General features: G+C 50.6%; 2 protein-coding genes across 3 annotated transcripts; both read left to right on the top strand.

The window, feature by feature from the left end:
* Positions 1 to 1775: 1775 nt before the first annotated feature.
* LOC122390671 (DNA fragmentation factor subunit beta-like) lies at positions 1776 to 9347 on the top strand. Of its 2 annotated transcripts, XM_043383836.1 has the most exons (6): positions 1776 to 1897; positions 3654 to 3821; positions 4923 to 5055; positions 5230 to 5403; positions 5659 to 6016; positions 7003 to 9347. In XM_043383836.1, exons 2-6 carry the CDS (start codon positions 3654 to 3656, stop codon positions 7196 to 7198), a joined length of 1029 nt encoding a protein of 342 aa, XP_043239771.1. In that variant the 5' UTR covers positions 1776 to 1897; the 3' UTR covers positions 7199 to 9347. The 2 variants fall into 2 exon arrangements, with proteins under 2 accessions (XP_043239771.1, XP_043239769.1); XM_043383834.1 differs by lacking the exon at positions 1776 to 1897 and having other exon boundaries at positions 3587 to 3821; positions 7003 to 9135.
* An 8272-nt stretch (positions 9348 to 17619) lies between these two features.
* LOC122390676 lies at positions 17620 to 20969 on the top strand. The gene is made up of 2 exons (XM_043383843.1): positions 17620 to 18042; positions 18949 to 20969. Exons 1-2 carry the CDS (start codon positions 17620 to 17622, stop codon positions 20572 to 20574), a joined length of 2049 nt encoding a protein of 682 aa, XP_043239778.1. The 3' UTR covers positions 20575 to 20969.
* Positions 20970 to 22495: the final 1526 nt, after the last annotated feature.

Raw genomic sequence — 22495 nt, 5'->3', positions numbered from 1 at the left:
CCTAAACAATATGACAGACCAATTATGCTTGCCTACGTAATCAGGCATTACCTCTGATGGTTAAACGCTCAGTACAACATGCGTTGTCTGTCAAACAACAATCGACGATGGGATCCTTTCTCGAATCATCTTAACCCGCGCCCTGCTGGGGGGGGGGTGTTTGAACACCCCCCCCCCTTGTGGTTTTTCGCGAATATCTCAAAAACGGCGGCGCGGAGCGCAGCCGTTTTTGGTACACCTTATCATACATCAATTCTACACATGTTGTGAAAATTTCAGACCAAGGTCATTCAAGGTCAGGTCACCAGGTCACTTGAAGTGACCTCACCTCATAAAAACTTTCAATGTCTGTCATAGCTACACCGAGTGACCGATCGCTTTGAAACTTTCAGCGATTGCTAAGAGCAATAGCATGTACAAAATGTATATCTCAGAATTTTGATATCGATGACCTAAGGTCAGGTCAATTTTGCGACCTCCCCATTATAAGTCAATGGGAGAAAATTGAAATGCGCCTCTTTTGGATGAAAGACATTATAAACACTCCCAAACACCGAATTACAAGTGGTTTAGACACACTGAACTTGAAAATGGTGTCCGTGACCCTTGTTTATGCCCTGAGGTCATCTTAGGTCACGAATGGTATCTAACAGTTTTTCGCAAATAACTTTTGATAGAGGCATGCTAGAGCGCTGAAAACGCCTTAGATGTGTTCAGCTCGACGATACGGATCGACTGATATGCAACATGACCCTTTCCGGTCAGGTCATGACCTTGACCTGAGGTCAAATTTTCAAGTTGACCTTTCAAGGTCAAGTCATAGTTAATTCGATGCGTCTTGACGAGAGGAACACGATGCCGGTAAAAGTAAGCTCGTACAAGGCTTGGGTCAAAAGTTATTGCAGAAAAACTGTTTTAGAAAAAATCGGCTATTTTTGCAGTTTTTGCCCCCTGCAGGCAAAACCGTTGACGTTAGGTCAAATCTGAGAGAATTACTCAGAAAGGGCGTTAATAGGGCTATCGAATGCGCTTTTCCGCGGCGCTGTAGCTCTATTGGTTCCCGAGTTATGCGTTGGCTTCTTGGAAATTTTCGACATTCGACCTGGAAATCGGCGAAATTTTGCCTTCAATGACCTCTGGTGACCTGACCTTTGACCTGACCAAAAAATTGACCGAAGTGATTTCGTCATTATTTTTGACGCTCTTTCGAACGCCGCCTTCCGCGTATCGCTACGTGGCCCAGGAGCCGAGTTACAAGGGGGGGTGTTCAAACACCCCCCCCCCAGCAGGGCGTGGAAATCCAGGACCCCCAGCAGGGCGCGGGTTAAACCATCGGTTGTCAATTCACCCACCCCGTTTCCCTAAAAATAGACGGTCAGATTCGGCCTGGGTCCTTACGAGTTACGACCCCTCTGGATTCGCCAGAGACGGGATCGGGTCGCCGTTATTGCACTCGTCTTAGTGTCTAGATGCATACAGCTTCGACCATGGACGTCGGACGGAGTGATCGTTCTACGAATGTACGCACCATCCAGGCCTAGGATGCATCGAGGTTTATAAGACTGCAGTCTGTAGATCAATCAGCATAACAATGGTGGTATGCAACCACATTAGAAGATCTCTCCGGCTCCCGCAACGTTCCAACGCCCCTCCTTTATGCATTCGCCCGATGTGTCCGCCGAGCCGGCTTGCCTCCAATGACGTCATCGGCCGGCCGGCGGCGTTCAAGGTCAAACGGCTGGTGTCCTTACCTGGAGTTCTATAGCCTTGGGTTATAGAACGCCGTCCTTCCTGTTTTGGTTCGGTGTTTGTGATCTTTACAATACTTTGGGGCGGTCATTGTTCGTATTTATTGTATGTCAATTCATTTCCAAATTCATTCACTGCAACTGTAGAGGTGAGTTTTTGAAGGGTGACGATTTTAAACAGTGAAACAAAAAAGGTAAATAAAGAACACATGGAAATGTGGTAAGACGAAAATATTAAGAAGATAAAAAATAAGCGGGCAAAAAAGATTTAAAACCTTAAGGGGTTGTACCTACCAGACTGGAAAAACTACACGTTATGCTGAACATGTCCGGCGTAGTGGTGGGATTGCGCCGAAAAATTCAGCGCACATCCGGCGTAACTTCGCAAGCGCCTAATTTAGAGCATGGCGGCGAACAAATTTTTGGGTGTGGGACGATCGCATAATTTTTTGACGAAAGACGGTCACAGAATTTATGTGGTACCTATGTACGCTGGTCAATCTAGCAGCAGATTCGCCCCGCAGGCGGCTCGAGAGGTTTCGGGACGAGACTTCCCCGTCCCGGTCGTCGCGTGCTCGAACTGGCGAGCCGCCGTGAGTCTACTCAGCGGAGGAACGGCCGCCCAGGTGAGGCTTCAACCTTTGGCGCAGAGATAGGTAGGTATGGAAAACCTTGTTGAATGTCGCCAAGCGTCGTTAAGCAATAGCAGTGGGTTCCTGCCCACTGCGGTATCGAGGGGAATGAGAGTGCGTACGACCTGGCAAAACAGGCGGCAGCCCTGCCTTCAAACGCCCGATCAGGGCGGTTCATTGTGCGGCCTCGCATCAGTGGCGCGACAACTGCTCAGAATCACTTCAATCCACTCCTCGGGAGCACGCCGCCGCTCCCTATCCCCGGAGAGGACCGAGAGTATGCCATTTCGGTGCACCAGATGAGGGCGGGCCACCGGGGCCGCTCGCTCCAGTACGGCGCGGCGCTCTGCACCGTGAGCCGAGAAGAGGCTGATGTGCCGGAACACGTGCTGTATCTTGTGCTGCTCCGCTGCCCGGCCCTCGCTGACTCCCGCCGAGGTATTCGGTTTACGAGTTCTATAGCCTTGGGTTTACGTGGAAATAAAAAAAAACTCATTCGGACGCTCAAACATGAGAGAGCAAGAGGGCCCCGAAACACTCTGGTTGATATAGCCTTGATCAGTAGATGTGCACATGTGCTTTACATGAAAAGGGCTTAATTTTTGCACAAATAGGCACCTAATTTTTGCGCAAATCACGCAGATTTTTTTTTTTAACAGGGTCTAACGGGCGTCCGGCGTAGTGTATGGATATTTTCCAGTCTGGGTTGCATCAACCCTCTCCCTGGCCAGAGATGAGGGCTAAAACGTCTGCATTAGATTGAACTAGGCTACAGTACATAGTACCTATAGCATACAGGTACATGTTTGGTTCTTGTACAGGTCAGGTTAGGTTATATTATGTCAAGTTCATTTATATTGGTTGAAAAAAGCCATGCAAAGAGTTTATTGAAAACACTGCATCAATGGTACGTCCGGACTGAAAAAAATTTGATACCATCGACATTGCCGGAAGAGATGGCAAATTGCGAATTGCGGCAACATTTTGGTACAGTTATATCCAGCGTAACGCGCCACGCGGTGCGCTGAAGTCTCAATGCACGAATGAACGAAGGAATTTTAGTGCAAGCTGACAGTCTTTATTGCGACGCCTTGATGGCGACTTGTGTTGTATTGTATTGCATTGCACTCTGCATGTTTTTCCTTTCGTAATTATTTTTCATTTTATGTTTCATCCCAGTTTATTTTACAGTCCTACAAAGGGAACCAGACAGCTTAATGCACGACTGTTTGGTTTGATGTCATTTTAAAAGCCCCTTATGTTTAATCACCAGATGGAGACTATAGATGGATTGGGGATGTCCAAGACTCGAGAAATAGACTCCCAGAAAAGCCTGAAAGGTCTGAAGGTAATTCTGTTTGGAGACAAGAAAGTATTGCCAATGGGCATCGCAGCGAGATCGCTAGGCGATCTGATCAACAAGGCCTGCGCCAGGTTCAAGGTGGGTGAAGTTTTTCAGAAGTTTTGATGTTTCGAGAAACCGTTTATCCAACGTTCAATCCTGAATGGTCCCTGCCACTGGGATCAGCACAAGCCACCAAACATTATGTCATGGAATGGGAGATGCATCGCTATGATCTCTTTAATTGGTACCAATTATTACAGGGTGTCCCAGAAGTCTTGAAGCTTTTTTATTTTTGTCGTGTGACCTTGCTATGCCACCGATTAAGGCAAATGATGCCTCAAACGAAAGAGAAAGAACTGAAATTTTGTATTTTCATGCGTAGAGCACCACATTAGTCAGGTGGCCCCCGTTGTGAGTCGCACAAGATTGAGCACGAGAGATCACGTTCTTCGCTGCCGCCAAGATCTCCCGGTTTGCGAAACACCGGTGCCGCCATGCCCGTTTCTTGTCAGCTTCAGAGTCTTATTCCCTGAAGCGAACGACATAATATTAGCGACATATATTTGCGACGGGTTGATATTTGTTTTAGCCCCATAATAATGCGACGAATCAAAGGATTACAACGGGCTGTTGCCTAGCGTGCTCAAGCAGCTGAGCCTTATTTCCGTAATGGATGCGTGTAAACATGTCAGGAGACTTTCTGATCAGTAAATCATTATGTTGCTAACGTTTTCTCGGAGATCCAATGCTCTGTTTCCTGGCTTGCTTCATGAAATAAGGCTCTGAAGCTGACCAGAAACGGGCATGGCGACACCGGTGTTTCGCAAACCGGGAGATCTTGGCGGCAGCGAAGAACGTGATCTCTCGTGCTCAATCTTGTGCGACTCACAACGGGGGCCACCTGACTCAAGTGGTGCTCTACGCATGAAAATACAAAATTTCAGTTCATTCTCTTTCGTTTGAGGCGTCATTTGCCTTAATCGGTGGCATAGCAAGGTCACACGACAAAAATAAAAAAGCTTCAAGACTTCTGGGACACCCTGAATCATGTAGAATCATCTGATTATCTGTGCTTTGTTGAGTAGTGCGATGCAAAGACTTCCTTTTTTAAGTCACTAATTGGTACCTCTGGCCTCTGCTCCTGACCGTGTACTGAGTAGTGGCAGGTGATTAAAGACAATTTGTTCACTGTTCCAGATCAGTAGGAAGGGTGTGAAGATATGCCTTCCAGATGGCACCCAGGTAGATACTGACGACTATTTTGACACACTCGAGAAGCAAAGCATGGTCATCCTGCTCCGGCCTGGAGATTCCCTACACCAAGCTCCAGGTCAGTGCCACCAAACAACAGACTTGTAAATTGGTGAGTATGTATATTCAGTTCCCAGCAAATGCAAAGGCACAACCAGTGCATACTTTGTTTGTGTCCAGGCCTCTCAGTCACAGCTGCCTGCACTGGCTCTCTGTCCCTTCTCCCTGACACCGTTGACTCTCTCCCCGCTAGTGGTGCGGCTGGTGGAGAAGCTGCTAGCCCTCTCCTCCACTCAGCAGCTGCGTGAAGAGCTGCTGGAGGTGCTGCGGGGGCCGGACGGTCCGCTGCGGGCTGACCCGCCCAGGCCCGGCCGGCCGGACCAGAGTCGGCACAGTCAGCGCGCTGATGACCCCGCCTGGTTCGAGGGTAAGCCACGCCGCTGTACCTATGGACTTAGTGAGCAACTTTCGAAACATGAACCTAATGATGACTGGTTGTCAGTTTGCGTTGGTCTCTGTTACCTATACTGAGACCTCATGTGTTTTGGTTAACCAGAGTCGGTGCATCTTCATCATATTCAGTGGTATTTATTTACCATTGACAGTTGTCACACCACAATAACTGATTACACTGCGGTACTGAAACAAGTGCTTGACCTAACTGCCCCCCGTCTCGCGGCAGGTCTGGACACAGGCGCGACCACCAAGGAGGAGTACATGCGGCGGCGCTGTGAGTCGCGCGTGCGCACCTACTTCTACAAGTCGCGTGACCAGGTGCGCGGAGACCGCTCTGCGCCGCTGGCCGTGCTGGAGCCGCTGCTGGACGAGATGATGCGACAGCTGAAGCAGGACCGCTTCAACGGCCACTACTTCGACCGCTCCTCGCTGCTGAAGAGTGGTCGACTGTGTGACGATGAGGGGGAGTTTGAGTGTCAGGGCCTGTTCTCCAAGAGCCAGTGTGGCTATGATGAGCACCGGATTAATCCGTACAGAAGCCGGGAGGATCGGATCGTGTTCTCCACATGGAACCTCGACCACAGGTGAGTTTCGGTGGATAAGCGGATTGAGACGGTGCCTTATTTGGGCTGTGGGGATAGGAAACATTGAATTATGAGTTTGGGGAAGATAATATAAAAAACGTATCGGAAATGTATTGGAGGTATTGTGACGTTTTTTGGTTGATAAGTAAGCTACTGTTTATTTTGGCGTTTTTTTTTTTTGTTGAATGTGACTATACTATAGGCAATCTTGAGCAGAAGTGCTATTCATGTCGCTTAGATACGACACTTCCGTTGCGACTGCGTGAGAAATTGCAATTCAGCAAAATCATCTCATATATGCAATCAATCATTGTCTCAACGCCATTGCCGACCTCCCCTCGCTTCCTATCGCCACTTGTGGGGGGGGGGGGCAGGCGGGTAAGGGAGGAGCGGCCGGCCGCGTCAGACGCCGGGCCGCCAGCTGATTGGTCGGCTCAGGGGACTGCCGCCCGAGGCAATCGGGCCAGCGGGCGCTGACCTCACCCGAACCAGACGTCCAGTCTGCTCTGGTCTGGAGTGGGTCGCGCGCGTTCAGTGATCAACGGCAGTGCAGTGTGCTAAAAGACTCATTATTCACAACTTTAACTACGACTGCTTTAATGCCACTACTCGTGGTGTCCTGAGAGTCCTGGCTTGAAATTTTCCGATAAAACATTTTGTACATACTGTTACTCTTAGCAATCGCTGAAAGTTTCAAGGCGATCGTTCAGTCGGTGTAGCTATGGCGAGGATTGAGTTTTTTTTTCTAAGGTGAGGTCACTTGACGTGGCTTGGTGACCTGACCTTGAGAGCCCTGGCTCTGAAATTTTTACGTGTGCGGAAAAGATGCATGAACAGGTGTGCCAAAAACGGCGGCGCAGAGCGTCGCCGTTTTTGAGATCTGCGAAAATACGCAAGGGGGCGTTCAAACACCCCCGGCCCGGCGCGGGTTAATACCGTCCTTCCATCCATAGCCCCGACCTGAACTTTCTGTCGTCTCTCGGCAGAATCGAGCGCTCTCGGACCATCCTGCCCGACATGGTGAAGGCCGCGCGGGGGGCCGGCCGGCGCCGGGTCAACTGGCGCTACTTCTACCGACTGCTCTTTACCACCGACAACCTGCGGCTGGTGCACATCGTCTGCCACGACAAGGGCTCCCACGACCGGTACCAGTGCGACCAGAGCCAAGTGTATGTACGCTGACACCCCTGCGACTGCTGCGCCAACATTGGCACTTCCCACCAGCTAGTCTCTGGTGTCTCCGCATTTATTAGTGATAGATTTTCACTTTGGATCGAGGTCGGGGTTGATTCTAGAGGATGCTTTCAATGAAGTGCCTATTGATTATGGCAGGGGAGGGAGTGATCATTTATTGTGATATCTTAATGTGGCTTTCAGCTTCAGTAGTGTAGTACGCTTTCGCATTTAGAAGTAGTTACGCATGGCCGGGATGGTATCCACGAGTCTGCGTCGTTTTTCGCCTCGTAGTGGTTCGGGTGGCTTAAAGGCATAAAGCCATCCGACTGCCGCATAGGATAATGGACATAGGAATGGTCACATGGAAACGGTTGTCATTTGTGACGCCTTGGGTCTCCGTTACAAAACATTCCCTGTGTGATAGAGAAAATCCACGATCCTTTTAATTCAGATGCTTCCAAATCCTTGGACTAATGACGTTATATATGGTATGCCGTCATAGGATCTTAAAAACATGTTAGTTTTATTATTTAACGCATTTCTAGGAAAAATAGTCGTTTCTGGGCTATCTTGAGTCGACCTCCTGATTTCCTTTCGCATAATTTCCCAGAAAACAAGACTCCTTTGCTTTTTGCGAAAGCATGTCCAAGTTCGCAAAAATTCAAACAGTAAACACTCAAGCGCCGGAAGCGCCGATAGTCCCCCCGCCCCCCCCCCCAAAAAAAACACACAAAGAAGACCACAAATTGTTCTCGTCGGCCCTGCCCCTCGCAGGCCGCCTCGCACCCCGGTGCTGAAAGGCCACGTATGGGTTAGCTCGGATGAAATTTACATTCCTTCAACGGGAACCGCTCCGCCTTGGCAGATGACGTCACAATGCGCTGAACACGTTGAAGGACCAGGACGTCCTGATGACTGGATATGATTTTTCTGTGGATTTTTTTTTTGCCGAAATATGCCATTTTATGTTTGAAATTATGGGAAAATATGTTGCCAAATCCTCAAAATATGTTAATTGGAGCACACATCAATCTGCGTAATCCGGCTGTTTTATGCGACTTGAAACTTCCTTTTTCCCTGACAATTGCTCACGCATCATTCTGGATAGGCCGATCGTATAAAGAACGGCTTGGAGACCATAATATGCGATATATTTTCTTTGTGAAGCGTCGTCTTTTATCCGGTATCGCGGTATAGGAAAAACGACCTCTCGATGTCAACACTATTGACCGGCGGGTATCTGAAGCAGGCCATGCCAGCTTTCACACCTCAATGTTTCGCATGTCCGTTAGCCTCGGCACGACGGCTTCAGCACGTCATGTCCCGTCTCGGTACGTCACATTCTATTTCCGTGCAATCGAGAATGACCCTGGTGCCCTGAAATTTCGAAAAATACTCAGGGGTCGAAGTTTGATTCTTCCTCACGGGTTGCATTCCGCCACAATGCAACGCACCCAGGATTAGGTGCACTACAGACACCATTCATAGTGCGGAATGCAGTAGCGAGTAGCGACACATGTCTCTGAGACACCAAACCTCACCGCCAGATCTAAGTTCATCGGGTTGTGACGCAGCTTATACAACATCAGCAAGAGCTGATCTTCCAGCTTCAGATTCTCTACCTTCCACCCAGACACATACTGGATGTCTGCCTTTTCCAAACACTTAACCAGTAATTGAAAAGCTTCAGTAGGAACACCTGTGTAGAATACCACCAGGGTCGGAGTTCCCTCGATCTGAGCAAAAATAAATGTTATCGACTCGTAATCAAGGCTAGCCCTATCAACTTCTTCCAAGTAACTCGGTGGTGGTAACCTCGATGGTAACCTCTTTGAGTCGCCCACGGGCGAAACGGTCGTCGATTATTATTCTAAAACTGACAACAAATGTTTATTGAAATGAAAATTAGACTGAACTTAGATAATTTAGTTGTTGCAAGCACGCAGAATATGAGACCTCCGTCGCACCTTGTCCACGGCTCAACAGCAGGATGATTGTGGTATTCACTTGCCCCAGGCTCAATATGAAGAATACCGCCGTGGGCCCGCGGCGTAGCGGCGGCTTTCCAATGTAGCGCTCGATCGTGGCGTCGATCACGTTGACTCCGCCTATTGTTGCGTTGTACAGGGTGGGGCAAAAAGATTTACCTGTTTGTTTTCAGTCCATTGCTTAAAAAGTTATGAACGGATTTTGATAAAATTTTACATGCAGCTTCCCAACTGACTCATGTATCAACTTTAAGATCGTTTTTACCTTTTGTAATAGTTGTTGGTGAGCTATGGCGAAGATGACTAAGTGAGCCCAAATTGCGGCGCTGAAGTAGGTTGGCCACAGCTCCCGAAGCGTTGCCAAACAGCTCGGTGTTGCCGTAAAAACTGTTTGCAGTATAATTAAATGACTTAAAAAGACAGTGTTAGTGTCGTCGAAGCACATGCCAGGCAGAACAAGGGATTTCCGCTTCAAAAAGCTAGTTTATATCGTGCACAAGAAGGTGTTTCAATTCCTAGGCGAAGCATGCGCAAACTGCCAAGGGAACTCTCTGTTTAGCCCAGAACCGCCAAGAGAATCATAAACGACGGCTTAGGCTTTATGTCATACAGGATGCAACGTCGACACCTAATTTCGGCGGCATCCAGAGAAAACCGGCTACACAGGATCCAAAAGACATTGGAGGAGATCAGGAGCGCCGGTAACAAGGCATTCTGCTGGTCCAATGACAACATGTTCATGCCTGAGCCCCAGAGACACTCCCAAAGCGTCAACATTTTGGCAGATGGTCCATCCAGCATTGATCCTGCTATTCGCACCATTTTTTGTTGCTTGAAGCCTGCTGGTGTCATGGTTTGGGCTACCGTCGCATCCGACGGCTCAAAAGGAGCCTTGGTCTTCATCAAGGAGGCTGTGAAAGTGAATTCAGAGGTTCAAGTCCATCTGCTGGAGGAACATGCTTTGTCTTGGGTCACTCAGTCGTTCTGAGACGGATACGTCTTCGTCCAGGACGGTGCGCCGCCGCAAACGGCCAACATCGCTCAACCGTGGTGGAAGACCCACATGCCTGGGTTCTGGGACAAAGACATTCGGCCATCATCAAGTCCAGACCTGAACCCGATGGACTTCGCAATCTGGGCCATCTGAGAGAGGAGGGTGTGTGCAGCGCCACACAGCAGAATCGCCGCCCTGAAGCTGGCCCTCGAGACGGCACCGTCGAATCTTGGCGGGGACACAGTGCGGCGCTCGTGCCCCTCCGCAGAGGGACGATTCGAAGCAGTGGTGAAGGACAAAGGTGACCATATTGAGTCATTATGCCGTCGCTGAGATGTGTACATGTTACTGCAAATATGTGCCAGAAATCAATTTGATATCTTTGTTCGGGGCCGAAATATTTAAGAAAATCAAGAGGTAAATCTTTCTGCCCCACCCTGTAGTACAGCATGATTTCTGGCTTACCGGTTTCCGCGTCAATAAACGGCGCCGTATGCTGCGTCGATAGCGCCAGAACGAGCTTCTTCTGCTTGGAGAAGTGAGACAGAGCGTGATGCCACTGCGGAATGCTATATGTTCGAGTTGGTCGCCCGGTTCTGGCTCTTGGTCATCTCTTGGAAGCAGCTTCCGGCCCTTGTTGACTCTTGCATGTTTTGTTTAAGACTCTTGCAAGACTCAGCGTATGCTGAGTGGCCAGACACGGGTTAGCCCGGATGGGGTAAGGCAGGGGCGAACACACACCTCAACACTCACAGTTCATGTTTTGCATGTCCTTTAGCCTCGGCACGACGGCCTTAGCACGTCATGTCCCGTCTCGGTACGTCACATTCTATTTCCGTGCAATCTAGGGTGGCCCTGGTGTCATGAAATTTCGAAAAACACTCAGGGGTCGAAGTTTGATTCTTCCTCACGGGTTGCATTGCACCACAATGCAACGCACCCAGGATTTGGTGCACTACAGACACCGTAGTGCCGAATACAGTGCTGACACATGTCTCTGAGACACCCAACCTCACCGCCAGATCTAAATTCATCGGGTTGTGACGCAGCTTATACAACATCAGCATGAGCTGATCTTCCAGCCTCAGATTCTCTTTCTGCCACCCAAACACACATAGCCCTATATAGCCCAAACACACGAGATGTAGAATAAGAAACTGACGCACTCGCTAGTTTGTCGCCCAGAAAGGCGTCTTGCTGGCGGTAGAGTCGTGCGTTGCTTCTAGTAATTCAGATAAACGCAGTTGAAGCAAAAGGAAGCGAGAACTTAATGCTGTGATCAAAGCAAAACTGGTGAGGTAATGCTTTTAATGAGGCAATTAAAGAAAAACAATTGTCTACTTCATTGTCCATAAAATGAGCATCACGATAGAAATGTATTCAGAAAACGGGTTAGAAGATATGCTTACTGTAGACGACAGTGTAGAGCTTCGTTGTTCTAAAGCCCGTCTTTCCATGACGCTGGGCCCCATTCATGTTAAAGCGCTGCCCAAGGCCGCTCCTCATCAGTTGGGCCATGACGCGGCGGACACACTCGCCAACGGTGCTGCCGCCTTTGTCGCCCAGGTACAGCACCTGTGAAATCAGACCTCGTGTGATTAACGTAATGGGAGGGCTAACCGATAACTTAACCCGCGCCCCGTAGGTCTATCAGCGGACCCTACCACCCGTAGAGGGGGGGGGGGCCTTTAGCCCCCCCCCCCGATCTCGGAAAGTTACCGGCCGACTTTCAAGATTTAAACAGCGTTCGATAGCCCCACCGGGGAACTACCTTGTGACCCAATTTCATTGACCTCGGTCAAACCGATGTCGTCACAGGTCAGGTCAAAGGTCGCATTTTCACCTTTTACAGGCATTTCAAGAAATGTGTTGTAAAATCGTTACATGTTATTGAAAATCATCGACGGAGACTTGTTCGTCAAACAATATTTTGCTATTTAAGGTCACTTCCACCAGTGGCCAGTTTCACCAACAAAAAATAGACGGTTGCGATTATTTTTTTTTTACAAAACCTATTAATCCTATTAATCCTATTAATCTATAAATCCTATTAACAGATGAAAAAAGTAATTGCTGACCAAATTATATAGCACTTGAAAGCTAAGCTGTTACATTTTTCAAGTCAGCGATTAGTATCTTCAGCAGTAAATGGCATTTTGAGACTATCGTTTTGTCAAAAAATAATCGCAGCCGTCTATTTTTTGTTGGTGAAACTGGCCTCAGGTCAGCTCACTGAGGGTCACAATATGAAAGTGTCGTGTGATATATGCTTTATGTTCCGTTTGAAAAAAAAAAACTGTCCTTTTTTACTTACCATGGCTTGGACGAACTCTTCGTCCGCACCCAGCCTCTCTTCAAGGCTTCTGAACTCGTCCATCGAGGTCAGAGGCAGGCCGGCAGCTCCGCTCGGCAGTCTTCCCGCCGTGGCTGGGACGCTGCCGCCGCCGTTTAACCGCCGCAGGATGCTGTGCAGCAGGGCGCCATGGACCTGCTGTGTTTCGCGGATCTCATTTTGACGCTCTTTGTAGTCCTCGAGCATCGTAATCAAGTGTTCGAATAATCCACGAACTGAAGCTGCTCTGGGGGAAAGGAGGTCTTCCTCTTCCGCCCAACGGGAGAGCCGGTCGGCCCACAGACCGGCGTACACCTTGGCGATCGTGCTGATCGGCGATGGGTCGCCAGAACGACGGTTCATCGGCGCCGTCCCCCTTGTGGATCAGCACCGTGCTGCTCTTGCCCCACTCGCCCGGCACCCGCCGGTGGCTCTTGCACACGTTGTATGCCAGAGTCAGCAGACGGGCGCCGGGGTCGAGGGCACGCCACGCCACATAGCGCTAAACTTAAACCTAATCTTAGCCAAAAGGCTAAGATTAACCCGCGCCCCACTGGGGGGGGGGGTCTATTTATAGCCCCCCCTCCCGTTTTTCTGCAATAACTTCCAAACCGCTTGAGGTATCGACGCCAAACTTTCAGTACCTTCGGCTGCATCAATTTGACACCTTGTGTCAAAATTTGAACTTCGTACCTACCATAGGTCGGCCGGAAATGACGTCAGAGTGACGTCATGTTCGGCCGATTTCGACGCAAAACATTGAACCACGGCAATCGCTTCCAAGAGCTCAGTTTTTAAGCTAGATCCAATTTCTTTGCATGAGAGGACTCAGAATAGACTGCGCTATCAAACTGCTATCTCGGATTTTCGAAATTTTGAAAATTTCGAAAATTTTATATAATAAAATTCAAAATTTATATTTTTACATTTTTTTTTCAAAAAGTTTTTGACTTTTCGCAAAAACCGGAATATATTTGATAGAAAGCATCATTATGACTACCTCTAGCAAGTTTTAGCTAAATATCTTCAAAAATGGCCAAGTTATACGCATTATTGCAAAAAATTAACAATTATTAATTTTTCAAATCAATTTTTTAGCACGAATTTGACATCGTACGCCAATATAAATAGCACCATCGTGTTCCTGAGCTCAAACTGCATCGAATAGACGCCTTTTTTGTTGAAAAATTTTAACTTCAAAATTTAACCTTTTTTTACCTGAAAGTGACCTGACCTAAGCTAAATTTGACTCAAAATGACCTCGAATGACACAGACGACATCAAATTCGAAATGTTTGGCCTAAATGGACCATAAAACATGTGTCACGTGGCCGACGGATGATATAATATTTTCGTGACCTATGATGACCTGACCTTGACCTGAAAATCAAAGTACAAGTTTGGTACCCTCAGAGTATCTAGAGCATCTGTTTACGAGTGTGTGAACCAAAAATGAGCCTGATCTGACTTGTAAGACGGCGGCCAGAGCCCAAAACGTGAAGAAGTCAAAATGCTAATAATTTTTACTTTGACCTGACCTGTGACGTCATCGGTGACCTCGAGGTCAATGAAATTAGGTTTCGCTCGACAGTTTTTCCGGGGCTATCAGACGCCGTTTGAATTTTGACGATCGGCCCAGTAGTTTCGGAGTTAGGAGGGGGGGCTATGAATAGCCCCCCCCCCCCCCCAGTAGGGCGTGTTATACGCAGACCCCAGTGGGGCGCGGGTTAAGATATTTATGCTTTTCTCCGTCCTGCTGCGCTCGCAAAGCCATGACTGGTGGGTACGAATCTATGTATTGGAAACATTTAGCCCAAGTCATGCGCTTTGGGTGATGGTGGTACACCGCGGCGTAGGTACCGCAAGATAGTTGTAGCCTATGCCCCGAAAGGTGGTAGTATAGGGCGCAGGCGGCCGTCCACTGGGCTGAGAAAACCCGGGTCGGCCGAGTTGGAGGGTAGATCTGGGGACTCGTCGAGGAGCGTGGAAAGGTGCACATATTGGTGACCGGCGATAAGACCTGCAATGGCTGGGGGGACAGCAGCGCGGGCTGAGAGGCTGCCACCTGCTGGTTGTTCCTCCCTCAGCTCCGCGCTGTCCGCGGCGAGCAGCGGCCCCGGCGACAGGAGCGGCGACTGCGCCACGGCGGCCGCCGGTAAGCGGCCACTAGCGAGATTTAGCTGCAGCTCCGCCGGGCCGGCCGTCCCTCAGCCACGGTCGAACTCGGCAGGAGCGCTTTGCGTGGTCATTGCTCCCGCTATGACCACCACCACGCTGGGGCCGGGGCCAGTAACAGTCAGTATGGCCCGGCACCGAAAGCTGTCGTGGCACATGCAGTCTCCCCCCCCCCCCCGGATGCCTGCCGCTGACACGGGAAGGTCGTGCGTCCGGAGCCTGAGAGGTGTGCCGCATAGATGTTTGAGGTAGGCTTTCAGTGCAGTTATTGGGACCACGTTGGAACGATCACACAGGATGCCCGCTGGTGCCGCCGGTGGGGACTGGCAGCCCAGGCCTCTGTCGGCCCGCGGTGAGGGCTGGCAGCTCGGGTCGCTGGCGGCGCGCGGCATGTTGGCTAGGAGGTGGTCCCAGCGGCCCGCTCCGACCGCAGGAACGCCAGCTTCGCCTTGACAAACTCGATGGTGCTCTTATCCTCATCAATACTGGCGCGCAGGTCACAGATTCTCGCTCTATTTCCCTCACGTCCGTCCTCATCTCTGATAATTCTTAAGCATATTTGCCGGCGCCTCGCACGCTTACTGAGCGCTTTCTTGGTCGTCTCGAAGCAGGTGAAGAGGCTGGCCGCCAGCTCCGGTACTGTACAGTGTATAGGGGGTTTTCACGTGACGTCACAGCCGGCTGGCCCCTCGGTCGGCGCCATCTTTGGGGACAAAGAGGCGATTGTGGAATAGGCGCGCGGGCAGGAGTTCGTTTGTTTATGAGAAGATGCCGCTCGGTTCAAAACCTGAGCCCTTTACGAACATCCGTCCACCGTGCTGCGACCTGGCATGTCTGCGCAGAGAATCACTCCTCCCAACGTAGGGACAGAGACCGCAAGCCAATTTGGTCCTTGAGAACGGCACTGTTTGTTTCGGCATTGCTAGTCCTTCACAAGTTTTTGCAACACTTCACCAGCACCAATGCACCACGCCACTGTTTCACTGCAGTGAACTGAGCAGCTGATGAAAGCACAAATCTTTGCACACAAATCGAGGCCCTCGGCAAAAACACTGGCAATGGCGGAAGGCTCAAACTGAACTGGCCGGTGGACGCCGCGAGCGAGTGACCGAAAATGAAGTGAAAGTTGGTGTGGTAGTTTGCATACCATTTGCCTATTCTATTAACCCTTTCATAGATTAATTTCATAGATTATGAATGTAAGCCATTTTCTATTTTTATTTAACATTAAAATTCCCTATTTTTAAGGTAGTTTGCCAAGAAAATACGATGCGACGCGATTTTTATAAAGATTATTATCATTCCTTGTATTTTTAGTTTGCAGTTAAGTTGGCAGCGAACTTCACTATTGGAATGGAATGCGCCGTGTTCGCCGACGCTCTTTCCACAATCATTAGCAGCAGAGGACCAATCAGCGATCGTCATTTCAGCTTGTGGCTTCACTGTCGTGCTCTGATTGGCTTCCACACTTGGTATGACTCTGCGCTAGCACTTTGTGGAAGTGTGTTGTGGAAGAAAAGTGCTTACGGTATTCATGCTGTATCAAGCCACAAGCCCGGATCTTCCACATCTTAGTCATTGTGCTAATCAATATCTTCCACAATCGCTTGGTTGGGAGTTTATACTTTTTTGACCTCTGATTATATATGTGCGATTCTTGGTGAAAATCCCCTGACTGCATTTCGACTTTGCAGAGTCTAGTTTTACCATTTTACATGTTTTACCACCCCCATTGACCCCTGCACCCATTCAACTTTCATTCAATTGCCCGTACCGCGGCAAAAGCGCCAAGGCTGCGCCAGTAAACTATGTCCGTCTCTACACAGCTGCCACCTATACCACGGATCAGGAAGCTTTCGCCGTAAATTTCCCATACCGAGGACATCAGAGTCGGTCTCACGATGCCTCCGCACATGGGGATGGGGTCGCCTAAGGTGCAATGTATCTGGAAGGAGCCGCCGTTCTGGCTACTCCGGCCGAACACTGAGGTCTGGAAGGACACTATCTCTACTTCTCCCTCGTGCAGAAGTGACATGAGCCTCCGATCGCAAGGGGGTGGCTGCTCTGTCCAGATGAATGTCCCCCCGCTGGGTTGCGGCCTTGCCCATGTCCTTGGAGTAGGGCAAGGAGATACCCTCCGCCACAAGCCTGGAGGTGTCCGGGAAAGTCTTCATCTTGTGGGACCGGATTTCCAACACTCCCGTCTGGATCCTGGTAGCATCTTACATGGTTAGCCTAGCAAATAATGAAAAAATCACATAGATAAACGAATGAATAAATCTCAAATCTCAAACATCACAAATTGCAAATAATGTTAATTTTAAAAGAGAACTCACCTGAAGCCAAAAGTCCTCCACCGACAACCAACCACCACCGCTGGTACCAAATATGGGCCGGCCATTTCGGCCGCCCTCGTCGGAGCCGTGGTCCGCTGGTAGTGTTGGCGATACAGTTGGTAGAGGAGAAGTGAGTGTGTGTATTCACAGAACATAGGTTTTTATGTGGTGTCGGGACGCCGTCACGTGACCGGGTGACCGACGGCCAACAGCCGACGGTCCCTTGTTGCCGGGCGCCCCAGACACCCCGACCGAGATACAAAGTAAAACCAGACAGTGAAAAAAGGAACACTAGACATTGGGCCTCCGTCGGGAGTGGGAGGCATGATTTCCTTCTCCACAGAAGGTAGTAAGTGATAAACCTTATGGATGAGCCGGGCTAAGTTGTTGCTGCCTGCTGTCTCCTCAACTCAGCCTGGAGACAGGAGTTATCTTGCCGAAAATCTCTAAGTCTCAAAGCATCTATTGTCTAATTGTCTAATTGCCTAAATCTCTAAGCCTTCTATTGTCTCAATTGTGCATTCCCGTTTGATTGCATTTACGACAATTTTGAATGGAGTGTTTTCTCATCGCATGAAAAGCTGCGTCGCGCTTTTCACACGATGAGGCCAAGTGCGCCCCAGTGCTCGCAGTTGGTGTTGCGCTGCCCCGAGTTCTGGACAGCGACCTGCTGCCTGCCGGCTAGCACCGCCTCGGCATCGCAGGCGACGGATGCCGCGCTCACGCGCCGCCATCCGCCGCTGCGGACACGCCCGGCCGCCACGGCGGCCGAGTACGTTGGGCCGCCAGACGTTTCGCCTGCCTCGGTGGCGGCGGTCGAGAAGGCCGCCCGGGAACGAGGCGTTCCAGTGGACCGCGTCGCCGACCACCGTCAATTCGCGCTGGTCTCCTACGCCGTACCGCCGGTGCCGACCCTGCGCCTGGCCGGCGTGAGTACGGGAGCGGCCCAAGATCTCCGTCACCGCACCCGGTTCGTGGCCGTCGCCGGCTCCACGGCCAGGCGCGAGGACGCACCTCGCGACACAGTCAGCTACCTGGCCGCCGCCGCGTCGGCAGCATGCCTGGCTGCTCGCTCCTTTTGCAGATCAGCTCGTCACTACTGTTGGGTTATTTCCGTACATGTTCTGGGCAAAGTGTGGCGCCCCCTCCCGCTGGGTGCGCCGTTATCCATGGTGCGCCTCTGAGCGGCCTCTCGCTGAGCGCGCCACTGCGACCGGCGCGGCGGCGCGAGGTCGCGCCACGGCCCCGGGCGGGCGGTCATTCGGAGCCGGGGAGCCGCCACGCGCGGGTGCTGCTGTGCTGCTGCTGCTGCCGCTACTGCTTGTGGAAGCTCCAATACACCTACCAAATGGAGACGCTGCCTTTGGCCTAACATTGGCGCGGTCAAGGTAAGCTCATTTACGCTCCCTACTTTTGAGTTATGCTTGTTTAAACAATAACCGTTTTAGCAGCTCTTATGCTATCGATTTACGATAGATGAGCTCTTAGCCTACGACCTGAAATTTGGAAAAGGTGCAGTCGTTCTCGACCCAGATTTTGCTGATTTCAGGTCGATTATGTTAGGCAAATATTAAATCACGCTGAGGCACTGGCAGCGCCTACAGCTCATAAAGCACAGATAGCGTGGTCGTTTAAGACACGATTTTCAAATTATCTGGTTTTGTCATTGCATAACGTATCGTTGGGCGATACGATCATAGGGCTATATAGCGTTGTCGTTGCACGACACGATTTTCAAATTACCCGTTGGTCATTGCATACCGTATCGTTGGACGATACGATCATATTTATTAGTCGTCGATCATACACCGCCCAAAATGGCGAGTGAACTGTACTTAAAAATTCACAGCACAACAAAATTTAGCGGTCGCGAGGAGGAAAATTGGGAAACGTGGATTTTCCGTTTTGAGACGCGTTTTGGCGACTTGGAGGGGGCAAAACTAGCAGCTGCCCTGCTCGACTTACTGGATGGTGCTGCTTTGGACATTTGCGGGAACTTGGACAAAAGAGCCAGGAGCGACTACAGGGAACTTAAGGGGGTCCTACAAGAGAAATTTGGATCTAGTTGCGACACGCGACGGGCTCGGGCTCAGTTGCGTCTTATCCGTCAACTGCCTGAAGAGAATATAGAGTTATTCGCGGATCGCGTCCGAAAACTTACAAATCTGGCACACCCGGGGTTATCCGGTGAACAGGTGGATCATATAGCGCTAGATCACTTCCTGTGTGGTCTGAGCGATCTTAAGCTTCAAGAGAAGCTGCACAATGACCACACTGTGCTGTCGCTTCAAAAAGCGGAGGAAGTCGTCCAGAGACTTTGGGAAAAGGACCTCACTCTCGCCATTATGCGGGCGTCCGCTGGTCATGACACGACGGTGGCAATTTCGGCTAAAGAAACGCAACCCATTGAGGATGGACAGGCACCAGATATTCTGACCATCCTTGGAGAACTCCGGAGTGAGTTGAATGAAATGAAAGTCCAGGTGACCGAGCACTGCAAACCAACCGACAGTAAACGAGGCGTTTGTTACCTGTGTGGCGATACCGCCCATTTCAAACGCGATTGTCCGCGGTTTTCAAACCGACAGAAACGGACAACACGGTCCTTTGCCCCGAGGGCAGCACCGAGCGCGATTCCGCCCGGTATTTCCTGCCACGGTTGCGGAAGGCACGGCCACGCGCTTCACGAATGCTGGAGAACGCCAGTCGCAGCAGGGGGCATCGCTCCCTCGAGCCCCGCACGCGATAATTCTGGCGCTGTTGGGAACACTACAGCAGTGCCTGGTCAAGAAGCAAGCCCCAAACGCGCTTCAGTGATCAAAATCGAAGTCGAAGGACGCAGTGTATGGGCCCTCGTTGATTCCGGAGCCGATGCGTCAATGATTGGACAAGAATTCGCCCGAGCGGCTGTACAGAAAGGAGCGTCCCACAAAGGAAATTTTGGAACAATAACGCAGGCAAACGGGCAGAAAATACAGGTCAACACACAAGCAGAAGTGTCGTTCTCGATACAAACCTCGCAGTTCATCCAGCCTATGTTGGTCATTCCAGGCTTGATCTACCAGGTCGTTCTCGGCCGAGACTTCTGCTGCCAGCACAAAACAGTGCTAGATGACAGGGCAGGGGTTTTCAGAGTGGGGAACGTCGAGATTCCTTTACCAACATATTCTGAGTTACGACCGCTACGAGCAAGGGTGGTCACTTGTGCCTCAGTCACCATCCCCGCTAGGTCTCAGACCCTCGTTCAGGCCGAGGTCGAGATCCCAGATGGAGGCGTTAAAATCACTAAAGAAGCCACTTGGGAGGGTGTTCTAGAACCTCACTCAGTTGAGAGCAGCCAAGAGTGGAGGGTCCCTCGTTTAGTTACAGAAGTGACGAGCGAGGCAACCGTGCCGATTCAGGTCGCCAACATCGGGGGCAAAGCAGTAACGATCCCTCCAGGCACAGAAATCGGTACACTGTACTCTGTTCAAGAAAAATGGCAAGAAAATACGACGTCCCGAGCTCTTCAGCGGCTTCAGCTGAACTCAGTGCAGGGACGCTCGATGATCTCTTAAGCGAACTCAAACTCGAGTCTACTGCCCTTTCAGAGAGTGGCAAGACCTCGCTAACACAACTTGTGTCACGATACCAGGATATCTTCAGCACGGGAGAGTCCGACATTGGAAAAACAAAGCTTCTACAACATCACATCGAAACTGGAGGCGCGGCTCCGATCCGACAAAGGCCACGACGGATCCCAATGAAACTAAGAGAAGAGGTGGAAAGACAAAAGGAAAAGATGTTGAAAGAGGGAATAATCGAGGAGAGTTCCAGCCCTTGGTGCTCACCCATCGTTCTGGCCAAGAAAAAAGACGGCAGTTTCAGATTCTGCGTCGATCTTCGAGCAGTGAACTCTGTCACCCAAAGTCTGCCAGTCCCTCTCCCGAGGGTGGATGACAGCCTCGACAGCCTCGCGGGGGCAAGCCTGTTCTCCACCCTCGACATGGCCTCGGGTTACTGGCAGGTTGATGTCGCTGAAAAAGACCGAGAGAAAACCGCTTTCAGCACGGGAAGAGGCCTGCACCACTTCCGGTCCATGCCTTTCGGACTCAAGAACGCTGGAGCCACGTTCCAACGACTGATGGAACTAGTGCTGGCTGGAATGGACTCAAAAAGCTGCCTGGTGTACATAGACGACATTATTGTCTTCGGAAAGGATCAAGACGATCATCTCAAGAACCTGGAGGAGGTCTTCCAAAGGATCAGGACAGCAGGGATGAAACTAAAGCCAAGGAAGTGCTGTCTAGCCCGCGACGAGGTAGTATTCCTCGGACACAAGGTGGGGAAGAACGGTGTGAAGCCAGACCCAGCAAACATAGAGAAGGTGCGTCACTGGCCTCGACCACAGAAAGCCGAGGAGCTGAAGAGTTTTCTAGGGCTCGCAGGATACTACTCGCGATTTGTGCCCAACTATTCTGACCTCGTGCGACCCATCAGAGAAGCTGCTGAGAAAAAGGGTACTGTAGAATGGACTGAAGAGCTGGTGGAAAGCTTTGAAAGCACTAAAAGGAAGCTGACGTCGGCGCCAATCCTCACCCTGCCAACCTGCAAGGGCGAGTTCAAGGTTGCAACCGACGCCTCCAATACTGCAGTCGGAGCGGTGTTGACGGAGACCATCAACGGCGATGAGAGGGTGATCGCCTACGCCAGCAAGGTGCTCAACAAGAGTGAACGTCGATGGCCGACGTATGATAAAGAGCTTTGGGCAATTGTATGGGCTATTAGACATTTTCGCCCATATTTGGCTGCCACAACGTTCACGGTGATGACGGACCACAAACCGCTCAAGAACATTCCCCGCTCGATCAATGTCGACGGAGACGCCACGGGACGACGTGGCAGATGGGCAATCGAACTCAGCACATACGACTTTGACGTTCAGTACCGAAAGGGCAGTGACAATGGCAACGCCGATGCCATGTCACGACAGAACGCCGATTTTCATCCTGAGGTCGAAGAAGCCATGACCGCAGACCACGAGGCTGTGACAGACGCGATGAACACGGAAAAGCTCAGACGTGAGCAGGACCTTGACCCCATTCTTGGAGAGGTGAAGGAGTGGTTGATGACAGGACGACTCCCTCCGAAGAAGGAAATTCGAAAACGAAATCGAAACCTTAGAATAATGGCTCGATTGTTCGACCAGCTGACGATAGAACAAGGCGTCATGAAACTGAAACACCAAGAAAGAGACTGTCTAGTCATTCTCCTGCCCCGCACGTATCGGGAAACAGTTCTGAGCATGCTGCACGACGACAAGACGGCAGGACATCTGGGCACCAACCGCACGCTTGAGAAAGTAGCGGCCAGGTTCTTCTGGCCCGGGATGGGAAAGGACGTGCTCCATCACTGCGAAACGTGTGAAGCCTGCCAGCGCCGAAGCAGACCAACACCACGGTTACAGGCCTCTCTTCGTACCGACGCCTATTCAAGACC

The sequence above is a fragment of the Amphibalanus amphitrite genome, unplaced genomic scaffold (genome assembly GCF_019059575.1).
Source record: "Amphibalanus amphitrite isolate SeventyFive unplaced genomic scaffold, NRLGWU_Aamphi_draft 000405F_arrow, whole genome shotgun sequence".
NCBI lineage: Eukaryota > Metazoa > Arthropoda > Thecostraca > Balanomorpha > Balanidae > Amphibalanus > Amphibalanus amphitrite.
The sequence above is the reverse complement of the archived record's forward strand: the minus strand, read 5'-3'. Positions and strand labels throughout refer to the sequence as shown.